General features: G+C 39.8%; 1 protein-coding gene and 2 pseudogenes across 1 annotated transcript; 2 read left to right on the top strand and 1 right to left on the bottom strand.

Moving 5' to 3' along the window:
• Positions 1-1,019: 1,019 nt before the first annotated feature.
• LOC105943431 (60S ribosomal protein L21-like) lies at positions 1,020-1,502 on the top strand (annotated as a pseudogene).
• A 7,869-nt stretch (positions 1,503-9,371) lies between these two features.
• On the top strand, positions 9,372-10,141 carry LOC101538766 (60S ribosomal protein L9-like; annotated as a pseudogene).
• Positions 10,142-18,281: 8,140 nt separating this feature from the next.
• Positions 18,282-22,011, bottom strand: NAP1L2 (nucleosome assembly protein 1 like 2). The gene has a single exon (XM_004620919.2). The coding sequence runs from the start codon at positions 21,610-21,612 to the stop codon at positions 20,173-20,175; it is 1,440 nt and encodes a 479-aa protein (XP_004620976.2). The 5' UTR covers positions 21,613-22,011; the 3' UTR covers positions 18,282-20,172.
• Between the last annotated feature and the right edge of the window lie 2,820 nt (positions 22,012-24,831).

Raw genomic sequence — 24,831 nt, 5'->3', positions numbered from 1 at the left:
GTAATGTTCTATCTCATGGTGATTTTAAAAAATATTTTTAAAAAATAGCCAAATCAATACCAGTAGAAAATACCACTGTCTTAGATACAGGAACACTGATATAACCCTAATATTAGTCACAAAACAAAAATCTGGGGGAGAGGTGCTTAGATTAAAAATAATATGAAATTGAGAATCTCATCAGGGAATGTAATACAAATGAATATACAAAACCAACAGCAAAAGAAACAAAAAGCAATAAATTAAAGAATGAACATAAAAAAATACAGCCTGACAGTAATTAAGTCCCATATATCAAATCTGAATGCTTTGGCCTCACCAATCAAAAGACACAGAGTAACCTGATAAATTAAAAACATTCAGATCCATCTATATGATACATTTAAGCAACTCATTTCTAATATAAGGAAAAACATAGGCTACGAGTGAAATGTTAAAGCAATGTGTTCTAAGGCAATAATGCAGAGAAAAGCAGAGAAAAGGACAGAATATACTAAATATTCCTATACCTGATAAAATACACCACAGGGTATGGCTCCAAAACCAAAAATAAAACAAAATAAAAACTAGGATACAAGAAATGAAATCATAAAATACACAGAAGCAAATATAGGCAATACACAACTGGGCTTTAGCCTTAGAATTTTATTGGGGATACAGTTCCAATAGCAATGAAAAGTAAATGAATGGTACTACATCTAAATAAAAGGTGTCTGCACAGTAAAAGAAACATGTATCATGAGGAAAAAGATTTCCTACTAAATGGGAGATATTTTGCCTATCATATGTCTGAAAAGGGGGTAATAGACAAATACGCAAAGAATTAATGAAACTTCACCATTAAAAATCAGCAATTTTAAAAAGGGACATAGGTTCTGAATCAACATTTCTTCAAATGAATCGATAAAGAAGATTTGATATATAAATACAGAATGTAATACTATTCTTTTATATGAAAGTTAAAATAATGGGGAACAGAGACTTTCGCCGGAACCGCCAGCGCCCAGTAAATCGCCAAAATGACCAACACAAAGGGAAAGCGGAGGAACACTCACTAAATGTTCTCTAGACCTTTCAGAAAACATGCAGTTGTTCCTTTGGCCACATACATGCGTATATACAAGAAAGGTGATATCATAGACATAAAAGGAATGGGCACAGTCCAAAAAGGAATGCCCCACTATTGTTATCATGGCAAAACTGGAAGAGTCTACAATGTTACCCAGCATGCTGTTGGCATTGTCGCTAACAAACAAGTCAAGGGCAAGATTCTTGCCAAGAGAATTAATGTCCCCATTGAGCATATTAAGCACTCTAAAAGTCGAGACAGCTTCCTGAAACGGGTGAAGGAAAATGATCAAAAAAAGAAGGAAGCCAAAGGGAAAGGGACTTGGGTTCAACTGAAGCGCCAGCCTGCTCCACCCAGAGAAGCCCACTTTGTAAGAACCAACGGAAAGGAACCTGAGCTGCTGGAACCCGTACCCTATGAAATCATGGCATGAGAAGTGTTTGTTTAAAAATAAAGAGACTCCTGGACTATAAAAAAAGTAAAATAAAAAATAAAAAATAATGGGGAACAGAGCTGTAGTGCAGCAGGTATGGTGCTTGCCTTGAACGTGGCTGAACTGGCACGTTCTATTCCTGGCACCCTATATGGTCATCTGATCCCCTCCAGGAGTGATCCGTGAGTGCAGAACAAGAAATAAGCCCTTGAAGGCATTGAGGGGCTTATCAGAGCCATGTGCGGCCCAGAAAACAAATAAAAAAAGATAAAATTCTGTTATTTGCAACATGAATGAACCTAGAAGGCACTATGCTTAGTAAAATGAGCAGGATTAAGACAAACAGTGTATGATTGTACTCATTTGTAGTATACAAAAAATTAACAAGGAGGTAAACTAAATAAAGCAAGAGAGAAAACTTTTGAACTATAAAACTAGAGGTCTCACCGCAGAAAGGAGAGGAATAAGAAGTAAGTTTTCACAAATGCATGGTAAGGATAGCATCAAATTTACATGGTGAAATTAATGTAGGATATGGTGGTGTTTATTTTCAATGAATATTGCACAATGAAAGTTTTATAAGGTGGGTTGGAGAAATAGCACTGTGTAGGATGCTTGTTTTGCATGTGGCTAACCCAGATTCGATCTCCGGCAACCCTTATGATCCCCTGAGCACTGCCAGGAGTGATCCCTGAGTATAGAGCCAGGAGTAAGCCCTGAGCACTGCCAGGTGAGACCCCAAAGCTCCCTAAGAAGAAAAAATTTTATAAGGTTTTATGAAGGTTTAAAAAATAATAAGGGGCTGGAGCGATAGCACAGCGGGTAGGGCATTTGCCTTGCACGCGGCCTACCCGGGTTCAAATCCCAGCATCCCATATGGTCCCTTGAGCACTGCCAGGAGTAATTCCTGAGTGCAGAGCCAGGAGTAACCCCTGTGCATCGCCAGGTGTGACCCAAAAAGAAAAAAAATAATAAAATTTTATTTCTATGAAGACATAACAATATTCATTGTTAATACACCTAGCAACAAAACATTAAAATATTTAAGAAACTAGAGCTATAAAGAAGAACAAGATAGCTATAAAAGTTTGAGTCTTCCATTTCCCTTTAGCATTAAAGGATCCAGCACTATCTATCTGAAAAGAAAATTGTATAATAATCTCATACCATAAGCAGAAGGTAACGCAAAATGGGTTAAAGACTTGAATGTTATAATATGCCTTCGGGTGCCATCTCAGTGCATCAATGCCCTTGATCCGAAGACACAGCAGTGAATCCTGGAAGACAGCAGCTTGCTGGAGATCTCTTCGAACCCCACACCAAGCCAATTCCACCAGAGCACCTCCGATGGAGCGGATGTACTCTCTCTGCCTGTTCCAGATGAAACCCCGGTGGCCATGAGATTTGAGAAGCAAAACCCAGGTATGTGGGTTTCAGGACTAAGTCTTCAGGCCATGTGGCAGCAGCGGAGACCGGCCATCCATCCTTGTCTCCCCTCCCGCTTGGGGTCCTGGCTGTCATGCCCATGATCTGCCTCTGGCAGCTATCTCAGTGCATATCTGAGGCTATCTCTGGCCTTGATCCAGAGACTCCCGAATGAACCTCAAAACAGATTAGCTCCCTACAGATATGTCTCTGGACCTCAACCATTTACAATTTTAGAACTCCAGAAATGTGTGGCCACTTTCATGGCTGTGTAACCTCTCTTGATATTTATAATAAGCAATAGAAAATAAATTATCTATCATCTAACTCTTGCAGGCAGGCTTGAATGGTGGTGGTAAATTTTGAGCAAACCATAATGACCAAATGTAGAGAGAGAGTATGAAGGAAATTGTCTGCCATAGAGGCAGAGGGAGGGGTGGGATAGGGGGAGGAGATACTGGAGACATTGGTGGTAGAAAATGTGCACTGGTGGAGGGATGGTTGTTCTATCATTGCATGACTGAAACTCAAAAATGAAAGCTTTGTAACTATATCTCACAGTTATCCAATAAAAATGTAAATATTTTTTAAAAGACTTAAATCTTAGACCCCCAAATAATAAAATTTAATGGAGAAAAGAAACAGAGAAAGCACTCTGTATTATTGACTTCCGTTATTTCTTTGGTTATACAACTCCAGTGGCAAGGGAAACAAATGCAAAAACAAATGAGATTATATATATATATATATATATATATACATATATATACAATAATACTATGCAGCTGTAAGGAATGATGAAATCATGCAGTTTGCTGCAACACAGATAGAACTTGAAGATATATTAAATGAAGTAAGCCAGAAGAAGGATAAACAGAGGGTAATATCACTTATATGTGGTATTTAGAGTACTTGGATGAGGAAAGGTAACTGTTTTTTAAAAGAGGATTTCCTAGTTCACCCTTGGTCCCAAAGTATAAGGAAGAGAAGAAAAGAGAGCAAGTGGAGGGGGTGGGGCAGAAGAGACAGATGAGAAGCAATAGGAGCAAGGGTCAAGATACAACAGTGGTGTTGAGCTAAATATTCATAACACAGTCAACAACACTGAAATAATGAGACCCAAATTTTAAACAAAACTTTAAAAAATGCCTGTTGAGATGGTAGGCCAGGTTGGGGTTAGGTCAGGAAACCTAAGGGCACTGTTGGAGAAAGTTGATACTGGTGGTGGGATTGCTGGTGGAACATTGTAAGTTTAAAACCCAACTACAGATAACTTTATAAATCTTGGTCCTTTATTAAAATAAAACTTGAAAAAGGTGATTACATAAAACTAAAACTCTTGGCAGAAAAATACCCTGCTATTCTTAAAACAAAAAGACATCCAGAAAGAGAGGGACAGACATAGAGGGACTGCACTCATTTGTGGAGTGTGGGGTAGCATCATATGAGGCTGACACCTAAGGACAGTAGATACAAGGTCCAGGGGGATTGCCCCATAGCTGGAAGACTGCTTCATGAGCGGAAAGGAGAAGGCAGATGGAATAGAGAAGGGATCACTAAGAAAATGATGGCTGCAGGAACAAGTTGTGATGGGAGATGTGTGCCGAAAGTAGATGGCCCAAACATGATGACCTCTCATTGTCTGTGTTGCAAGCTATAATGCCCAAAAGTAGAGGGTATGGGGAATGTCTGCCATGGAGGCAGAGGGAGGGTGGGAAAGAGGGGTTATGCCCGGGATATTGGTGGTGGGGAATGTGCACTGGTGGAGGGATGGGTGTTTGATCATCGTGAGATTGTAACCCAAACATGAAAGCTTGTAACTATCTCACGGTGATTTAATAAAATAAAAAAAATCTTAAAAATTGAGAAATTTTAGAACCATATATCTGAAAAGGGCTAATATCCAAGAAATGTAAATATTACAAAATTCAACAATTAAAAAACTGCACACAGAATGTGTTCATAAAATAGGGGGAATTGCTGAACAAGTACATACAAACAACATACAAAATGACATGCAGATGGTCAACGGACACATTAAAAATGCACATGAGAGCCAAAGCGATAGTACAGCTGGTATGATATTTGCCTTGCATGCTGCCAACTCGGATTTAATCCCCAGCATCCCATATGGTCCCCTGAGCATCACCAGGAGTAATTCCTGAGTGCAGAACCAGAAGTAAACCCTCATCATCGCTGGATGTGATGATGCAAAAAGCCAAAGAAAATATGCTCATGATGACCTATTATCAGATAAAGACAATTAGGGGAATAGCCTAAATTTAAAAGGCCAGAGAAAACATGAGTAATGGAGATGTAGAGAAAAAGTGATTCGTGGGTAGGGCATTTGCCTTGCACGCTGCCGACCTGGGTTCAATTCCGCCATCCGTCAAGCTACTGAGAGTATCTCACCCACACAGCAGAGCCTGGCAAGCTACCCGTGGCCTATTCGATATGCCAAAAACAGTAACAACAAGTCTCACAATGGAGACATTACTGGTGCCCGCTCAAGCAAATTGATAAGTATTGGATATCATTGGTTTGTCCTTTCTCCCTTGCCACAGAGTTTGGGCTTATCTGGTAATAATCTCTAAACAATTCTAGACTACATTGGTATGTCCTGCTCCCCTTGCCACTAGGAGCTTAGGTATATCAGTCACACCCATCAAAGAGCTCCCGAGTCACTCTCATTCCTTTGTTTATCCGTAATCACTTCTATGCTCCCTTCCCCAACTAGTCATTCAGCTCTTCCCCTAATCAAACTCTGTTAATCTGTAAGGTCAGACCTTGCTAGGACAGTGAACTTGTATTGTAAGTTAATATTGTCTTTGTCCTCTCTTATGTCTTTTGAATAGTTTACTTTAAAACAATGTCCTTTTTGTATGGACAAAGAAAGACAGTTGTTAATATGCTTTGGTAACATGGGATTTAATTGACTTCAAATATTATTCACTCCCGGGCATCTGCTTTCTCGACTTAAGCCTCAGCTGCCCTTACTTCCTAGCACCCCCAAAAGCAGGGTCCTGACGAGGGACGAGACAGAGCCAGGGCAAGCGGTGAGTTATGTGCTACCCTGACATCGAGACGGGCCTGGCCAAAGCGCCTAATGCTTAACTGTATGTTAAGAGCTTCATCATGGACATGTCATGTCATGATCCAAAAGCAACGACAAGACTAGGGATAGGAAAGACTAATCTGGCCTGAGCACTGTAGTCTGAGATCGAGATGACCCCAGGAGAACAATTCTATAAGCTTAATGCATCTCTTGCTATGTCCATACAAAATGATTAATAATATGAATACTTATATGTTAGTTGGTCAAGGAGAGGAGAAACACACCCATGGGATTCCGCTCTTGGGCGGGTGTCCTACTGAAACAGTATCTGTCCTAGAAGCAGCATGCCCTGAGGGAAAGAACTTTACCCTATTGATTGTAACCACACCTATGTGTAAGCCCCAACCCCTCATTCTTGTGGATTTAACTAGGCTGAAAGAGGGGGCTGAGGTCGAGTCCCAGAGCTAGTTCCAGGGCCAGTCCCAGGGCCTGTCCCCGGCCAGTCCCAGTTCGAATCCCAGTGCCAGATGTAGAGAAGCTAGATCGAGACCCAGATCCAGAGGAGAAGGAGAATGAAGTAGGATGGGGGAGGAAGAAGCAGGAGGAGAATCAGAGGAGAATGGAGATGGGAATGGAATAAACTGCAACTGCAACTGAGACCAACCGGCTTGGCTCCGTTCCTTCCTTCACCTGCCTCATTATTGCCATCAACCTCCCCTGTGTGGTGCCCTTTCTATTTTCTTTTTTGTGTTTTTACACAACTGGCGTCCCTGTGCGTGCACGAGTCTCCAACCGGTGTGCAACTAAAGGTAAGAAATGCATTCGGTAGAACCCAACTCTAGAAAAGTTTGGTGGGAGAACAGAACAGTGATACAGTGACAGTGATACAGTGATTTAATAATAGTTGGAAAGTAAATTGGTTTAGCCTTATGTGAAGTACTATGATATGTAGGAAGCCATATTAATGATATTTCTCAGAAAATTGAAAGTAGGTAAATATGATATAGCAATTCAAATCCAAGCCAAACAACAACAATAAAACAATAGTTCAAAAAGATAAATGTATACCGATATTTGTTTCAAAGCTGTTTACAATATCCAAGATCTGGAAACAACCCATATATCCAGCAACAGACCAGTGGATAAAAATATAGTATATATACACAATGGAATAGCATTGTTAGAAAAAGACAAAATCTTGCCTTTTATGATATCATGGATAGTATTGGAGGGTGCCAAGCTAAATGAAACAATTCAGAAAGACTAATATCAGGTAATCTTATTCATATATGTTATATAGAAAATATCATAATGAAATAGACCAATGAAAACATCTTTAAATTCTGACAACAGAATTGAAGATATTAAAAGGGGTTGGGAGTGGTTTAAAATTGTGAAAGGAGCCCTACGGACTGGTGGATAGATATTGGTTGTTTTTTTTTAATAATGTAGGATTTGTACAGATTTGTACAGCCATTGATTAAACTGATTGAATTAGGCATGAACTCCACATTACTTTTTTAAAGTGTATCACCGTGAGATAGAGTTACAAAACTTTCACGTTTGAGATTCAGCCATGCAATGATGGAACACCTATCCCCCCACCAGTGCACATTTTCCACCACCCACATCCCAGTCCTCACCCTGCCTTCATGGCAGACAATTTCCCCAATATTCTCTCTCTAATTTGGAGCATTATGTTTTGCTCGAAATTTCCCACCACCATTCCAGCCTACCAGCCAGGGCAGACACTAGATAATTTATTTTCCATTGCTCATTTTAAATATCATGAGAGCTCGCACGGCCACGATTATAAATATAAATTTATAGATTGTAAATGGCTGGATTCCAGAGACATCTATGTATGGCACTAATCCATTTTAGGAATCAATTAGGAGTCTCTGGGCCAGGGCTGTTGGTGCGTTAAGATGGCACCTGGAGGCAAATTGTGGGCGTGGCAGCCAATCTACTGGGCAGACAGGGACCCAGGGAGGGGCAGTCTGGTTCCCCTGCCACCATGAAGCCTGGAGATTTAGTCCTGGAACCCACATACCGGGGGTGGGGGCTTGCTTGTGGAAGCTCTTGGTCGCCAGGATTCCATCTGGAGCATGTGGAGAGAGCACTCGTGCTCCATCTGGGGTGCCATGGTAAAACTGGATCAGTATGGAGCCCAGAGAGATCTCTGGTGCTGTGGTGTCTTCTGGGACTTGCTGCTGTGTCTCTAGGTCAGGGCTGTTGGTGCGCTAAGATCCACATTACAAAATTTTCAGCTGATTATATCTTGGTGAGGTCCATCCTGAGACGGTGGAGTCAGGCTGGAGGTGTGGTGACAATTTTGGATGTGGAAGCAAGTACTTCTATGAGCTCTGCTTGGGTGGGCACAGGTCAACCCACCCCCTTCCAATTTACCCTAGTCTCTTCAGCCATGCACAGGTCTGAGCATAACTGTAGCTTTTGATCTCTTTCGAGATTATTTAGGGGTCTCTGAAGCAAGGCCAGCAGTAGAGCTTACAGGGTGGTACTAGAGTTGCTTCCATGTGTTTGGGGAAATGTGGAGAGGTAGCCCACCATAATTCTGAGAAAGCCTTTAGATTTCAGTCACAAAACCTGCATACCAAAATTTCCAGCAGATTGTATCTTGATGCGGTCCATCTTAAGATGGTGGAGTCCGGCCAAGGATATGGCAGCAATTTTGAATTGTGGAAGCAAGTGGCTGCTAGAGGCTCTGCTTGGGCAGGCCACCAGGCCAAACTGCTCCCCTTTGATTTACCCCAGTCTGTTCAGCCATGTGTGGGTCGAGATTAACTGTGGCTTTGGATCTCTTTCGAGATTCATCTATGGGTTTCTGAGATAAGGCCAATAAAGGAGCTTGTATACCTGAGCCAGAGGTGGTTTGTGGGTGTGGCTCCCACATACCTAACTTTTGGCCCTTTAGTTTCTTGGTAAACTTGGTCCCAAGTTGTTGGAGTCTGGTCATAGGCACAGCGGCAATTCGGGGCTATCAGGAAACTTGAAGTCACCACCAGGCTGCTGATATGCTGGCCCTGCAGATGCAGGTTGACCTGCTGGTAACACCATACCCCTGAGATATTGGTTTTCAATGGTAGTCATAGTATAGTAACATTGTTCCCATAAAACTGTTTTATAGACCAATATTACCTCAATAAAATGTTACCTCAATATATAAAAATTTAAAGAATACATATTGAATTAATTAATTTCAAAACAGACCAAACTAAGCTAGTTTTAAAAGTCAAGAAGATGGTTTATATCTTGTTGAGTAGCAAGGTACTGACAGTACTTTGTTTCTTGACCTTGGTGAGTACTACATAAAAACATTGTGTTTTAAAAAATGCATTAGCTCTCTCTTTGCCCCATCTACTGTGAGAATGAAGACCATTCTCAGCGACTAGACCGTCGACATTCTAAAAAATGTCATCATCTCCCTCAAGGGACCCATGGTCATTGTAAAGAGTCCCAGAAGCACCCTGTGGAGGTTTGTCAACCACATCAAAGTGGAGATGAGTCTCTTCAGAAAGAAGAGGCTTCTGGGGCCGGAGCGATAGCACAGCGGGTAGGGCATTTGCCTTGCACGCGGCCAACCCGGGTTCGATCCCCGGCATCCCATATGGTCCCCCAAGCACCGCCAGGAGTAATTCCTGAGTGCAAAGCCAGGAGTAACCCCTGAGCATCGCTGGGTGTGACCCCAAAAAAAAAAGCAAAAAAAAAAAAGAAAGAAGAGGCTCCTAGTTGACAAATGGTAGGGGAATGGAAAGGAATTAACTACAGTCCGCACCATCTGCAGTCATGTGCAGAACATGAGTAAGAGGATCACACTGGGCTTCTGATACAAGATGAGATCCTTTATGCTCACTTCCCAGTCAATGTGGTTATTCAGAAGGATGGTCCACTTGTTGAAATCAGAAATCTCTTGGGTGAAAAATATGTACGCAGGGTTTGTATGAGGTCAGGTGTTGCTTGTTCTATCTCTCAAGCCCAGAAAGATGAGTTAATTCTTGAAGGAAATGACGTCGAGCTTCTATCAAATTCAGCTGCTTTGATTCAGCAAGGTACAACAGTAAAAAATAAGGATATCTGAAAAATTTTTGATAGTGTCTATGTTTCTGAAAAAGAAACTGTACAGCAGGTTGATGAATAAGATTTAAGTTTTCTGGCTACAGAAAGAGGATATACAGGATGATTTTTCACACCCATTTGTGATAATGAGATGCAACAAAACTATATGAGTATCATCTCAAAAAATCAGCTATGATTTATGATCTCTGCATTCTCTTGAATAGTGTTTCAGTAAAATGTTTTACAAAGTAATATGAAAAGTTAAAGTCCAAAAATTTTAAAAATTACAATTGCACCACAGAGACAGGCACAAGTCAAAAAAAACCAAGAACAACCAGTGATGGCATGGATGTGGGGAGCAGAGATTCTCATTCATTGTTGATGGGAATGCTGACTGGTCCACCTTTTTTGAAAAAACAATATAGGAACTCCTCAAAAAACCTAAAAATTGAGCTTCCATATAACCCAGCAATATCACTTCTTAGAATATACCCTGTGGGCCCAAAAAAACACACAGCAGAAATGCCATCTGCACTTCTATGTTAATTGCAGCAAAATTAACAATAACTAGAATCTGGAAACAACCTGAATGCCTGAGAACAGACAACTTAATAAAGAAACTACAGTATATCTACACAGCCTCGAGGAAAAACGAAGTTATGAAATTTGCTTATAAATGGATGGACATGCAGAGTATCATGTTGAGTAAAATGAGTCAGAAGACAGAGACAGACATAGAATGATTGCACTCATTTGTGGAATATAAGAAAATATAGTATGAGAATAATACCCAAGGAAAGTAGAAAGAGGGGCCCAGAAGACTGGTTCTGTTTGGAAGCTTGCCTCAAGCGTGGAGGTGGGGGGATGGCAGTTAGGATAGAGAAGGGACAAATATGACAATAATAATTGGAAATGACCACTCTGGACAAGAACTGAGTGCTGAAAGTAGGTAAAGGAATAAATATGATAACCTCTCATTATCTGTATTGCAAACCATAATGATCAAAGGGGGAGGAGAAACAGAGAGAGAGAGAGAAGGTGAGTGTATGCATAGAGGCAGGCTGGGGGTGCGAGGCGGGGTAGGATGGCAGAGGGAAACTGGGGACTTTGGTGGTGGGAAATGCATACTGGTGAAGGATGGATGTTGGAACATTGTATGACTGAAACCCAGTCATGAAAAACTTTGTAACTGTGTATTTCTCGGTGATTTAATTTTAAAAAATTACAGTTAAATTGGACAGTGCTATCAACAGACTGGCTATAATTCACTTTAAGACTGGAATAGGGTGACGAAGAATAAGCCTTAGAAAATTATAATAAAAAAGAAAATTATAATGCTCAAATACATATTGAAATAGCATATGCTTAAAGCACACAGGAAACAACTGAAAAAACTACAATATGTCAAAGCTAGAATAATTATGGAATAAAGAAATAACTTAATATAACCCAATTCATAAATTATGTATCTTTGAATCTAACCTGGCTGATGTACTTGTTATATGCATGCATACAAATATAAATGGAAGAAATAAATCTTCGCAAACAACAATATTTCCAAATAATTTGTAAAGATATTCCTTTAGAAAGTGCAGCATTACTTTCCAGTATATAAGTCTAGCCTATACTTAGTAACTTGCTCCCTAAATAATGAAGGGGGAATTGTTGGTGGAACCTTGCAAACAATATCTTAGTTAATTGAATAAAGGCAGTAGCATCATCAGTTATGCCATGTTGATAGCAGTTTCCCTCAAGATGTTGTAATAAGAAAGACATTTTACCTCTTATAGTCTATGTTCCAAACCCCATAAAGCTAGACAGGGAATGAGATGTACATCAAATATCTGGTGAGAGGCATTCTCCTCAAAACTGTCAAAGTCATCCTAAAGGAAAACACCTACACATTAAACCTGAACAGGGTGAGTGGCAGCTAAAATATAAAATTTAAGTGGAAGTCAGTCTCTTATAAAATTTTCTAGTACTAAAATTTTCCAGGATAAATTGAATATTTTGTCTATACAACTTGGCTTACATGAGAAGGGCAGTTGGGAAGGGGTCCTTGGGACATTAGGTGAGGGAAGTGGCCTTCTAGTGATGAGTGTGTATTTGAATAATGTATGCATGAAAAACATGATTAACTATATTGTAATTAAGGTACCTCAATAAAAACGGTTAAAAATAATGATAAATAAAATTAAATTATCCAGGATATAATTAAAAATTACTCATGCTGTCAGACCAGAAAAATTTGATTTAGCAAAAGCTGTCATTATTAAATGCTTCAACAAGCAACCATTAGAACTTTTGAAGCAAATAAATTAAAAATATCAGTAAAGAAAGAGGAATTATAAAATGGGAAATATAAAATTTTTAAAAAAATACCAAAACCGGCCCACATCCTACAGCAGTGACCATGTTGACTCACCCACTGCCCTGCTCTACCTATTTCTGACTAAATATCCCAGGAGATGCACACCAAGCAGCTAAAATTTATAGCAACACTGGTTCCCTTGGCTAAAAAATCTGGAATGCCCTAGAGAGGTAGGCATACCTGCTCTGCCAAAGTCCAGTAGCTAAACCCCACGGCTGCAGCCTCACCAAGGGCTCGACTTCATCACTTCATGAGTATTCTCCGCAGAGATACAAAATTGCAAATAATTTCAGGTACCCTGATGTCCAGGCTGAGAACTTTGTGACTTCTGAGAGTTGGGGTCAGCAGTTTCCTGCCACATACCCCTGGTACTTAGGGAAGCTTCAGCAACCATGGCCACCTCCCATATCTGCTGCCTTGTCAACTTATTGGCCCAAACCACAGATCCTAAAGTCTCTGTACAAGTGGTTGTGTACTCAGCCGTGTGACACCTCCTAATTCCTCAATACTGAAATCCTAGTAGGAGTACACCAAATTAGATGGAAAGTAACATAGAACCAACAGAACTCAACATACAAAAACAATAACACAGAAGGCTCAACTAGCAACAAAGGGCTTAATGAATTCTTAGACAAGGACTTAACAACCTTATAATTAAATATAACAATTTTCACGTGAAAAATGATTTTTAGGCACCGGTAGAAGGTAGAACGTTACAGGAAAAAATCCAGCCCCATCAAAAAATGGGGAGAAGAGATGAACAGAAACTTTCTTAAAGAAAAAATACAAATGGCCAAAAGGTTCATGAAAAAATGCACTACATTACTATTCATCAGGGAGATGCAAAACAAAACAACAATGAAGTATCACCTCACATCACAGAGACTGGCACATATCAAAAAGAACAAGAGCAATCAGTCCTGGAGTGGATGCAGGGAGAAAAAGTCTTTCACATTCTTTGCTGGTGAGAATGCTGATTGGTCCAGCGTTTTTGGAAAAGTATATGGGCATTCCTCAAAAACCTAGAAATTAAGCTTCCATATGACTCAGCAATACTGCTCCTGGGAATATACCTTGGGGGCCCAAAAACACACTACAGAAAAGCCATCTGCGCTCCTATATTCATTGCAGTACTATTATATTACAATTTTATTTCTACAAAAATCTTAGGAATTGGTGATAATGATCAGAATATTCACCTCATGTTTATATGTATTCCCTTAATGTTTACTATGTGCCAGGGATTGTGCTAAATTCTTGGCAGTAAATCTTACAATACATTATCAAAACAATCTTACATACTATGCTGTCTCTACTGTACACGTAAGGAAGCTGCTCACAGCAGAATTTGTTCATTTGACCCAAGCATGTAATATATATGCTTCACTGTTGGGAACAAGAACTGAGTTTTTTTAATTGAAGATTTAAAGTCAATAACTTAATTTTTTAATCTTTAAATTGTATTTTTTAAGTTGTTCATAATTTGTTATATTCAATATTCCAACATCAATCCAGGGGAGAGGGGCGTTTCTGACTCTGTGTGAGCCTGGAAACTTCAAACACAAGTCCCACATACCTAGGTTTTTCAGCAGGTTCACACACATAGAACCTGTGGAGATCAGCTGTGAGTATAGCGGGGATTGAGTTCTGGAGGTTTTCAGCTGCTGGGGCTCTGTTGGGGCGGGGAGGGGAACTCACCCACCCCCTCAGGCTTGCCCTGGATGAGACTGCTGGGCATGGGGTCCAGAGATATCTCTGCAGAGTGTTGTCGAAAGTCAATAACTATAAATTAAGTCTATAATTAGTGATAAGTGATCACATTAGCAAAGTTTAAACTATAGAATATTTAAGATAAAATGAGATTTAGTTAATTCTTTTAATGCTTTTACATTGCTAAGATGCATTAGGAAATTTCCTTTTAAAATCTTCAGCCTAAGTTGATGGAGTAACAAGTTTGACAAAGGAATATGTCAATATCTATTTCTGAGCAAATCCCAAGTAGCTGTAATGTGTAGGGGAATTTTAGTTTAAGGCAAACTAGCATCATCATTGGTTCATTAAAGGCAGTATAATCTGAAGAAAGAAGCAGAGACCATCAGTTCAGATCTGAATTGTCACTCCATTAATTGAATCATAATGAAAAATTACTGTTATTTATTTACTATGTCTATCCTTATTTCTCATTAAAAATGTAGATAATTACCTATTCAAACCCTACTGAAGACATAATGCTAAAAAGTTCTGCAAACACTATGTTAACCTTCAGTAAGAGTATGCAAGTTTAACACTTGACCACATGATGTAAATGTCTTCAATTTGCAAATTTGGTTACTGGCCAGTAAAAGCATCTTTTCAGCTCCTCTATACCATAAAATAAATCAGCATAGTGAGGAAAGGAACTCATTACAAATCATTTACCCTTTTCTTATTCATAAAATTTCAGATAAACTCTAGGTGGCATTTTGGACAACAAAGATTATTTTATCTACATATCATTTCCTATTGTTATTGTCATATTCTGCATTAAAACATGCACAGATCCATATGTAGACACACTATGCATTTTTGTTACCGTCTTTCACTTTGACAGATGAGGGACTAATTTCAAATAATGAAGCATTCATATTGGTTTCACATCTTGTACCTCTCTGACAGTGAGCTTCCTCTCACTCTGGATAATTCAGTCATGTGTGTATGTGTTTATGTACACATAAGTGCATGCTAAATGTGAAAGAGAAAATTTTAAATACATTTACATATCACCATTTTTATGAAGTTGCTTTATGAAATTTTAATTTCAGCACAAATCTTATCAAATAAAGCTACCTGGAAAACCTCTATGTCTAGTAGAATGCAGAATCTTTCATATGAGGTTTAAATTAATACAGGAGTTCTCTACATTAACAGAGGCAGAGTTTTAAGTAATGATAATACATTACTTAATACATGTTAATACACCTACACTCGTATCATGTCAAAGCTAGCAATATTGCTTTTATATATACTACTTCATGCATATGTACCCTTATTTATACATACCATAATTTATATACACCTCTCTGGGCCAAGGTGCACATGTAATTCACAAACCAAAGGCAGATTTATTTCTGTCAATTTTTTCTGACTTTAATCACCTCCAGGCTGAACTCATCCAAAACCTCCCATTATTTCCAGGACTACTTTTGCTGAACACTTAAGTATTTTTTTTTCACTTAAGTGTCTGTCAGACCCATCACTAACCAACCAGGATCAGTCTTCTACGCTGTCACTGATCTTTCCTACAGGCTATCTTTGATTACACTGGGAAACAAACTGATAAGACTTCTACAAGGATAAAAGCTTCCCTCCTGCAAAGCCGCTCAGGGACGCCTTAACCAAAGAGCATCCTTCTCACCGGTCTGTGGGCAGCTCTGAATATAGATTATGGTTTCATAAAACTTAGCCATAAGGGTGATCGATCCACTCCTTTCTTTTAAGCAGGTGTGAGCATGCGCACGCTTTTGCGCAAAAAGAAAACGCAACAGGGGACTGCGACAATTCTACCTAGCCAGCGCGCCGAAACATAGCCAGCACAGCCAGCATCGATTAAGCTCAGAACGCGTCTTGATTGATAAATTTTGTAAAGACTGGGGGCTCCTTTATGACGAGTAATCACACCATCTCTTGCTCACTCCCGACCACGTTTCACCTCCCTTTCCCGTTTCACCTCCCTTTCCTGCCTCCCCATCCCTTTCCAGCAGGAGTGGGGAGGTTGTGTGCTGATGCTGGAAGAGGTGAAATGGTTACTGTTAGTTGCAAGATTAGAAGTTTCAGTTTTAAAACACCATGAGAGCATATTAACAAATAGATCATTGGTATAGTTTTAAACATAGGCAAAATTCATTTTCGAATTCCTTTACTTTTACCCCTCTCCCCAAAAACCACAAAAAATATTATTTGGCAAATAATTCCAAGAAAATACTTTTCATAAAGGATTTTATGTAAAGGTTCTTTATGTATTTAAAAATATTATATAATCCAATCATCTCCATGTTCACATAGCTGTATGGTAACTGAAAATCAGTTATGTTATATACCTACAAATGATGATATATGATTTCATATGATTTTTATTTAGATTTTTTTCCTGGTTTTTATAATTTTAATTTAATGATCATTTCATTGACCAATGAACAAATAAAATGTGTGCACACAGGCACAAGGCTAATGAGTGTACTTTGAAAGAACCATTAACCATTAGCCACTGCAGTCCTTAAAATCCTTCCCTTAAATTCCCTCCTCCCCTTTAGGTAACATCAATTTTCTTGCCAAGAGTCTTTGCATTTGTTTTTATAACACATTGTTTAGTCCCTTGTTTTGTTTCACTGGTGGGTTTTGGCTGGAGTTTACTGAATGACATGAGAGATACAGCAGGGAGGGACTTCACTTAACCTTTATGAAAAGCTGTCTTATGGAGGCAAGATAAAAGCTACAGGAGGGACTTCATGATATCCTCTTTTGTGAAATATGAGGAGATGCACCCAGCTGACTTTCAATGCAGCATGGTAAGTGACTGATAAATAGCACTCCCTCTCTGGCTGTGGGGAATTTCAAAGAGGTCAAAACTAAAGGTAGTGAAAATGTGAATAGGACTGCACTTACCAAATACATATATGTGTGTGTGTGTGTGTGTGAAATAACTCTTGATTTGAGTTCCTTTATAAAAATTATCAGACTGGAAAGAGTATAGGGTTTTAAAGCACTTGGTATGGAAAAGTGAGTAGGCAACAAAAAACAGCACTTCCTAACCACTCTTAAATAGAGTGGGGGGATCCTTTCAGGGTGGTGTGGACTGTGGGTGTGATGTGACTTTCACTGACTCTTCCCAAGGGGGAAGCCAGACTTCTGGGTTTCCAAGTTTGAGACAGGCCATCAGCTGGTATTGTGTATTCTTGACCAACTGCATCCCACTGTCTCCAGTGAACATTCCCACATCATGAAGCAATATAAGCCCCTATATACCTAGATGATATGAAAAAAATGTAGGTAAATCTGAAGTACATATTAACAAACAAAAACCTTGTTTTTATATGAAGTTTTAAAATTAGTAAACAGCAATAGAAAATTTACTGTATTGATTAAAACTGGGATATTTGTTTCTTTTTGCAATCCTGCGAGTAGTAGTGAAAATAGACACAGTATTAATATTAGATGAGGTACAAACAAACATTAGCCTTTTGTACATGTAAATATAGCATTAAATTTACATGCACAAACAGAAAAACATTAGTTTAAGAAACATTAACAGCACTGATCATTGGGCAGTTAATTTTTATTTTTGGTTTTAAGGTATTTTCCGTTTTAAAATTTTATTTTTACAGTTATTGATAAGTGAATTTTAGGTGTATAATATTTCAACACCAATCCCACCACCAGTGTCAACTTCCCTCCACCAGTGTTCCCATACTCCATCCTCCCTCCCTCCACACCGACTTCCCCAACCCCTTCCTCATAACCCAGCTTACCACCTTGACAGGCACAGTGCAAGTTCAGTGATTGCAGCTTAGATCTCATATTTTCAGTGTTGCTGAATTTGTAATTTGGTTATATAACTATACCAGTCTCCCACATCAGTATAATGGAGGCCCCGCCCTGCTCCAAACCCTGTTCCCCAGTACTTATCTTTCTCATTTTCTTCCTTTCCCCCTTGATGTTTTTCTTCCTCTGTCCTCTTCCCTAAGCGCTGGGGTCAAAATGATCTGGGCATCCTCTCTTTACTAGATTACTAATTAATTAATGTATTTTCCTAATGTTTTTTATTGAATGTACTACTATAATCAGAAAAAAAATCACTATAAAACATGAAACACTATGAAGTTTTTGTTCATTTTATTTTGTAATGGAAGTACATGAAAGCTACTTTCAAAATGTAAAGTGGTCACTTTAGATGAATGGTATATTTACTTTTACTATAGGAAAAGAGAAATTAAACACTTTAATTACAACTTACACAATTACAGAGAACAATACATGGCACTCTTTTCAAAATACTGTGATTAACACTTCACTGATAAACATTTAACTTTAATATGACTACGTTTCATTTTATTGTTACATAAAATGCAAAAGCCTACAAGACAAGCTATTAGTATTAACAACAAATATTTCTTTGCCTGAAATTCTTAACTATATGCAGGCTTCTTCTTAAGCATTCACGTTGTAAATTGCACTGCATTTATACAGTAAAATGAAGCAAGCACAAAAATATCAAATCCACTACCTACTGGACTAAGAAAACACAAACAGCAAATGAACAACAAGAGCGTCGAAATACCTTGGAGTGATTCTCCAAGATTTTCTTTACAAACACATATTTATCTAATTTAGCAGTTCTGGTAATATTCACAGATAAATTACCACATGACAAAGGGCTACAGAACAATTAAACTACACACATTATATTAATATATTTTAAATCATTTACCACAGTCTACATTTCTTGAAAGCATTTTACTAACAAATTTCAAAAATGAATTAGTATTTCAACCTCTTAATTTTTGAAACATGTTTTAAACTGACATTACAAGAAAAAATTCAGAACGCAAGTGGTTAATAACTTATTTCTTGTGTAACTAGATCTATGGCAGTAAATTGCAGAGTCATGTACACTCTGCTTTAATGATCAATGTCTTCTGCCATTGGCTTAAGATATTTGCAAGAGGCTTTACTCTCTTCAGTTGCAGCCATCCAATTATCATAAATAATTTGTCATAAATTCATCATTAATTTCCTTAATGGCCTCCTCCTGCTGAGACTTAAATACATCACCTGAAAAAAAGCACAGAGAGCTTGAGATCTTGAAAGCATTTCATTAAAAAATGTTAAGGTAAAATGAAACAGTATTTCAACTTCTCTTAATTTTTGAAACGTTTTAAATACTGACACTACAAGAAAAATTTAGAACACAAGTGGCAAATAGCTTCTTTTATCTTGGGTGACTAGATACATGGCAGTAAATTGCAGAGTCATGATACTCTGCTTTATCAAGGTCTTCGACCATTGCCTTAAGATTTTTGTAGCAGGCTTTAACCTCCTCAACAGCAGTCATCCAATTATCATAAATAATTCTGTCATGAATTGCACCATTAACTTCCTTAATAACCTCCTCCTGCTGAGACATAAATACATCACCTGAAAAAAAAAAAGCAGAGCGCTTGAGATCTTGGGAGCATTTCACTAACAAATGTAAGGTAAAATGAATTAGTAATTCAACTTCTCTTAATTTTTAAAACGTGTTTTAAACTGACACAAGAAAAATTCAGAACACAAATGGCAAATAACTTCTTTTATCTTGTGTGATGAGATCCATGGCAGTAAACTGCAGAGTCGTGTAGACTCTGCTTTAGTGATCAATGTATTTTACCATTGGCTTAAGGTAATTGCAAAAGGCTTTACTCTCTTCAACTGCAGCCATCCAATTATCATAAATAATGTCATAAATTTCATCATTAATTTCCTTAATGACCTCCTCCTGCTGACGCTTAAATACATCACCTGAAAAAAAGCACAGAGAGCTTGAGATCTTGAAAGCATTTCACTAACACATGGAAGGTAAAATGAATTAGTATTTCAACTTCTCTTAAGTTTTTGAAACGTTTTAACTGACACTACAAGAAAAACTTAGAACACAAGTGGCAAATAATTTCTTTTATCTGGTGTGACTAGATCCATGGCAGTAAATTGCAGAGTCATGTTACTCTGCTTTAGCGATCAAGGTCTTCGACCATTGCCTCAAGATTTTTGTAACAGGCTTTTACCTCCTCAATGGCAGCCATCCAATTATCATAAATAATTTTGTCGTAAATGGCATCATTAACTTCCTTAATGACACCCTCCTGCTGAGACTCAAGCACATCACCTGAAAAGAACAACACAGATCTGGGGATTATGTAAGTACGAAAATTATGACCAAGCAAAAAATCACAATTTCCATCCCTGTCATCTGAACTGATCCCACGAGGGGAAAAATAATTGAAGAATGACTCCTTGGGGATATCTTCAGTCACAGTTCGGGTTGTTCCCCAGATCCGGTGTTTCTGCTGCTTCCTGATGGTTTTCAAAGTGACGTTCTTTCCTTCGTTCCAGTCGATGTCGCAGCCTACGCAATACTCAATGGCGGTTCCCCTGAAGGGATGGGGATCATAATATGAAAGCTTTGTCTTCAGCACATAGGTTTTGGTGAGCAGCTCATTTTTGAAATATTCATTGGGTTTGAAGTGGAATTCCAAGGTGAAACTGAGAGGCTCATCGGCATCTGAAAACCTCACTCTAATATCGGTCAGGAGCTTCAGAATCGGCTCGTCGTATTTCTTAATCAGAGGTGTGAGTGTGTCGACGTTTTTTAAGACAGTGAGCCAAAAATCAGGAATTCCTTTAGGATCCTCTTCCTTGTCATCATCACTGTCATCATCACTGTCATCGTCACTGTCATCATCGCTATCATCATCGCTATCATCATCCTCCACCTCCTCAATTGCATAATCATAAAAATCTTCCTCATACCCATAATCGTCATCCATGTACTCCTGAATTCTACCCTTACTTCTATGCACCTCTTCTTCATCATACATCTCGTCATCATCATAGTCCTCAGAGTCTGATCTATACTCACACTCCTCTTTGGTAGGCTCATAGATGGCATTAATGATCTGCCGCCTTTTCTCCAGTAAGGGTTGATACATTTCAGCAAATTTCCTTTCGATACCGTGAAATTCCCTCAGAAATTTGGATTCTAGATTGGCCGCCCGAGTCTGCAACTTCTTGAGGGCAAACACACGGCACTTGACTTTCATCGGCAGGCTCTCCACGAAATCCGTGTCTAAGAAATGCCCTATGAGTCCTTTCGGACGCTCTGGGTCTGGGTTCGGAGCGGCAGCTGCGCCTTTTGTCGCATCTTCCCCAGACTCAGCGGCAGCTGCGGCGCCACGCTCCCCCTCCTCGCCAGGCCCCGCGGCGGCGGCGACATCCTCGCCGCCCTCGGGGCGGTCCCCGCTCTGGGCTGGTTCCCCGCACCCGGGCTGCTCCCCGCACGTGGGCTGTCCCCCGGACTCGGGTGGTTCCCCGGTCTCCACCAGCATCGCGCTAGTGCCAGCCTCATCCTGGGCTAATTCGAACAGTTCCTTGTGCTCGGCGGCCTCGGCCATTTTTCCAAGGACAGTGCGCGCCTAAGGGGGCTCCCGACAAGAGGTGGCGGCCCCGACTTCCGTAGGGAAACACTCACCGGAGTGGCGGCGGCGGCGTGGGCCGGGGCAGAGGCGGGCCGGGCGGTGGCGGCTGGGCCGAGGGCGACCGGGTCCAGGTGCCTCCGGGCCGAGAGCGGTCCCGAGGCTGTGCCAAGCGGAGGGCAGCGACAGCGACCTGCGGTGGCGGCGTGTGCCCAGATCGGGGCTGCACGAGCCAGTCCGAGTCCCGAGAGCCGCTTCCGGGACGACGCCAGCGGGCGGTGAGGACCGAGGCAGCGGTGGCCTGCGCCTGGGTGCAGGGTGCTGTGATGGCTGCCGTGGTCTGATCTGCAGGAGATGGGCAGGGGCTGCAGAGAGCCGCAGCGGGTGGACCGCCCCCTCGACTGCGGCAAGGAAAAAGTACCGCAGTGTGATTACGCAGCTGTCTCTGGTCAGATTTCCTTGGGCCGCAGAGCTTGCGGCATCGTTCCCTTCTCTCATTCGCTGGGACGTGCTGACTGACCCAGGCCCGAGCCAATGAAATGCTTGCGTCTGGCAACTTTCCCACCCAGTTCGCCCGCTAGGCTCACTAATAATGGTGAGTCATATACCTCTTGCGCATCCTCCATCGCTCCCCGAATTTTCTAGAAACCGGTCTTTTATTCTTTATCCTTTCTCAGGTAGTTTTTTTTAAATATACGTTTATAGCCGCAAAACCATGAAATAAAATAGTAACTGAAATGTCAGGCGAAGGGAGAGGACAAGACATCCATCCCTACAAAATTGATTTTTAAATTCCTTTGATTTTAAGCCCTGGGCTTTGAGGAGGGGGAGAAGTGAATGGTGACGTGATGTTTTAAAAGGAGAGGGAAAAAAACTAAAAAACAAAAGCAATGTTGGTCTTTGGGTGATGTAACTGCCAGTGATTTCAGTATTCTAGGTTCTGTTTCTCTATTTTCAGCAAATTGTATGTAAAAAAGCAGTAATTTTCCATCTGAAAGATTCTGAAGATTTTTCTTGAGGTAGGGGGCTGGGTTTGAAAGGAGAAGGTTAGAAGGGAGTTTGAGTGAAATGAAGAATCAAAGTGTATCCAACAAGAGAACACAAGACAATAGCCAGTTGTCTGGCTTAACAGTAAATTGGTCATAACACTGATTCCCCCCTCCTTTTTCCTGATACTGGCTTTAAAGCAATTAGGGATTTTAACAGGCTGGAGCGATAGCACAGCGGTAGGGCTTTCTCCTTTCAGAAGGCCCATCCGTGTTCGATTCCTCCGCCCCTCTGGGAGAGCCTGGCAAGCTACCAAGAATATCTCACCTGCACGGCAGAGCCTGGCAAGCTACCCGTGGTGTATTGGATATGCCAAAAACAGTAACAATAAGTCTTACAATGAGAGACGTTACTGGTGCCTGCTCTAGCAAATTGATGAGCGACAGGATGACAGTGACAGTGACGGTGGGATTTTAACAATGATTAAATGTAATAAATATTTATTTTTAAAGGTCTTGTTTGCTTGATGCTTTCAAGTATTGAAAATCTCAGCATTAAAGATAGTTGAATATATGACAAAATATTCGCAGAAGGAAATACGCTATAAATCATTAAAAAAATCCTCTGGAATAAAGAGTAACTATATTTTCCATATGTCCTGTTCTGATCATTTATTAATTGAACAAATTTTTATTATTTCCAACTTTAAACAGCAATATGTATTGTGTTACTATCACAGAATAAAGGCTATTTATGTATTACATTTCTTCACAGATTCTTCCAATTTCTAGGTAGATTTTTTCTTTGCACTTAATTTAATCCTGTATAATATATATCATTGCAGTATTTACAAAATTTCATTTTTAGACTCATGTCTGATAGTTGCATTGTTATGAATCTCCTGCTTCCAAGTTTACTTTTTCTAGCTCTAAACACTGGAGCGATTGCACAGCGCATAGGGCATTTGCCTTGCATGCAGCTGACCTGGGTCCAAATTCTCTGTCCCTCTTGGAGAGCCCGGCAAGCTACTGAGAGTATCTCACCCTCACCCCTCACAGCAGAGCCTGGCAAGCTACCTGTGACATATTCGATATGCCAAAAACAGTAACAACAAGTCTCACAATGGAGACATTACTGGTGTCTGCTCGAGCAAATCGATGAACAATAGGATGACAGTGCTACAGTGCTACAGCTCTAGAGGTGCAACTTTTCTTGTAGTTTTCTCAAAGAATGCAATATATGCTTATTTTAATCGAAAAACTAAAGCATTCTTAGGATATAACAGAAATCACTAGTAATCTTACGATCTAGAGAGAACTTATGTAAACGTGTTGTCCTTTTCTATTTTGTCTGTATGTGTGTTATATGCTGGAACACCACTTTGGATAGTGCTCAGGGGGCCTTGCAGTATGACTATCTAATTCAGGAACTTTCTTATGCAAGATGTGTGCTACCTGTTGAACCATATTTTCAACCCTAGGCTGAGATTTTTAAAAATATTTTACTTAAAGAACCATGATTTACAAAGTTATTGATAGTTGAGTTTTAGATATACAATATTTCAACCCCAGTCCCACCAGCAATGTTCCTATGCTCCCTCCCACCTCTGCCTGCCACTTTGACAAGCACATTTTAAAGTTCAGTGGTCTCATCTTATAGCACTCTTCCTCTTTACCAGTGTAACTGAAGCCCCAACTCCTGTACGCCCATTGCTTCCCCTTCTCACCTTCCTTCCCCCTTGATTTATTTATTTTGCTGTTCTTCTCTGAGGTCAAGGTTAATCTGGGCATTTACGCTTTACGACACTATATTTCTTCATCCAGTTATTCCATATACTACAGAAAAATGAGATCATCCTGTGTTTGTCTTTCTTCTTTGGGTTTCACTCAATATGATAGCTTTAATTCCAACCACGTTACAGCAAATTGCATGATTTTATCATTCCTTGCCACTGCATATATTCCATTGTGTATATTTACTGCACGTTCATAATCTATTAATCTATCATTGGAAACCTAGGTTGATCCCATGTCTTAGTTCTTGTCTCAGTGCAGCAATAAATAATGATGTGTATATGTCCTCTTGAATGAATTTCTTGGTCCTGGGGGTAGATGCCCAAAAGTGGAATTGCTGAGTCATATGGCAGCTCAATTCTAAGTTTACTGAGGACTCTTCGTACTGTTAAACTGGCTATAGCCCCAACATTCCCAC

This window comes from Sorex araneus, chromosome X, assembly GCF_027595985.1.
Source record: "Sorex araneus isolate mSorAra2 chromosome X, mSorAra2.pri, whole genome shotgun sequence".
NCBI lineage: Eukaryota > Metazoa > Chordata > Mammalia > Eulipotyphla > Soricidae > Sorex > Sorex araneus.
The sequence above is the reverse complement of the archived record's forward strand: the minus strand, read 5'-3'. Positions and strand labels throughout refer to the sequence as shown.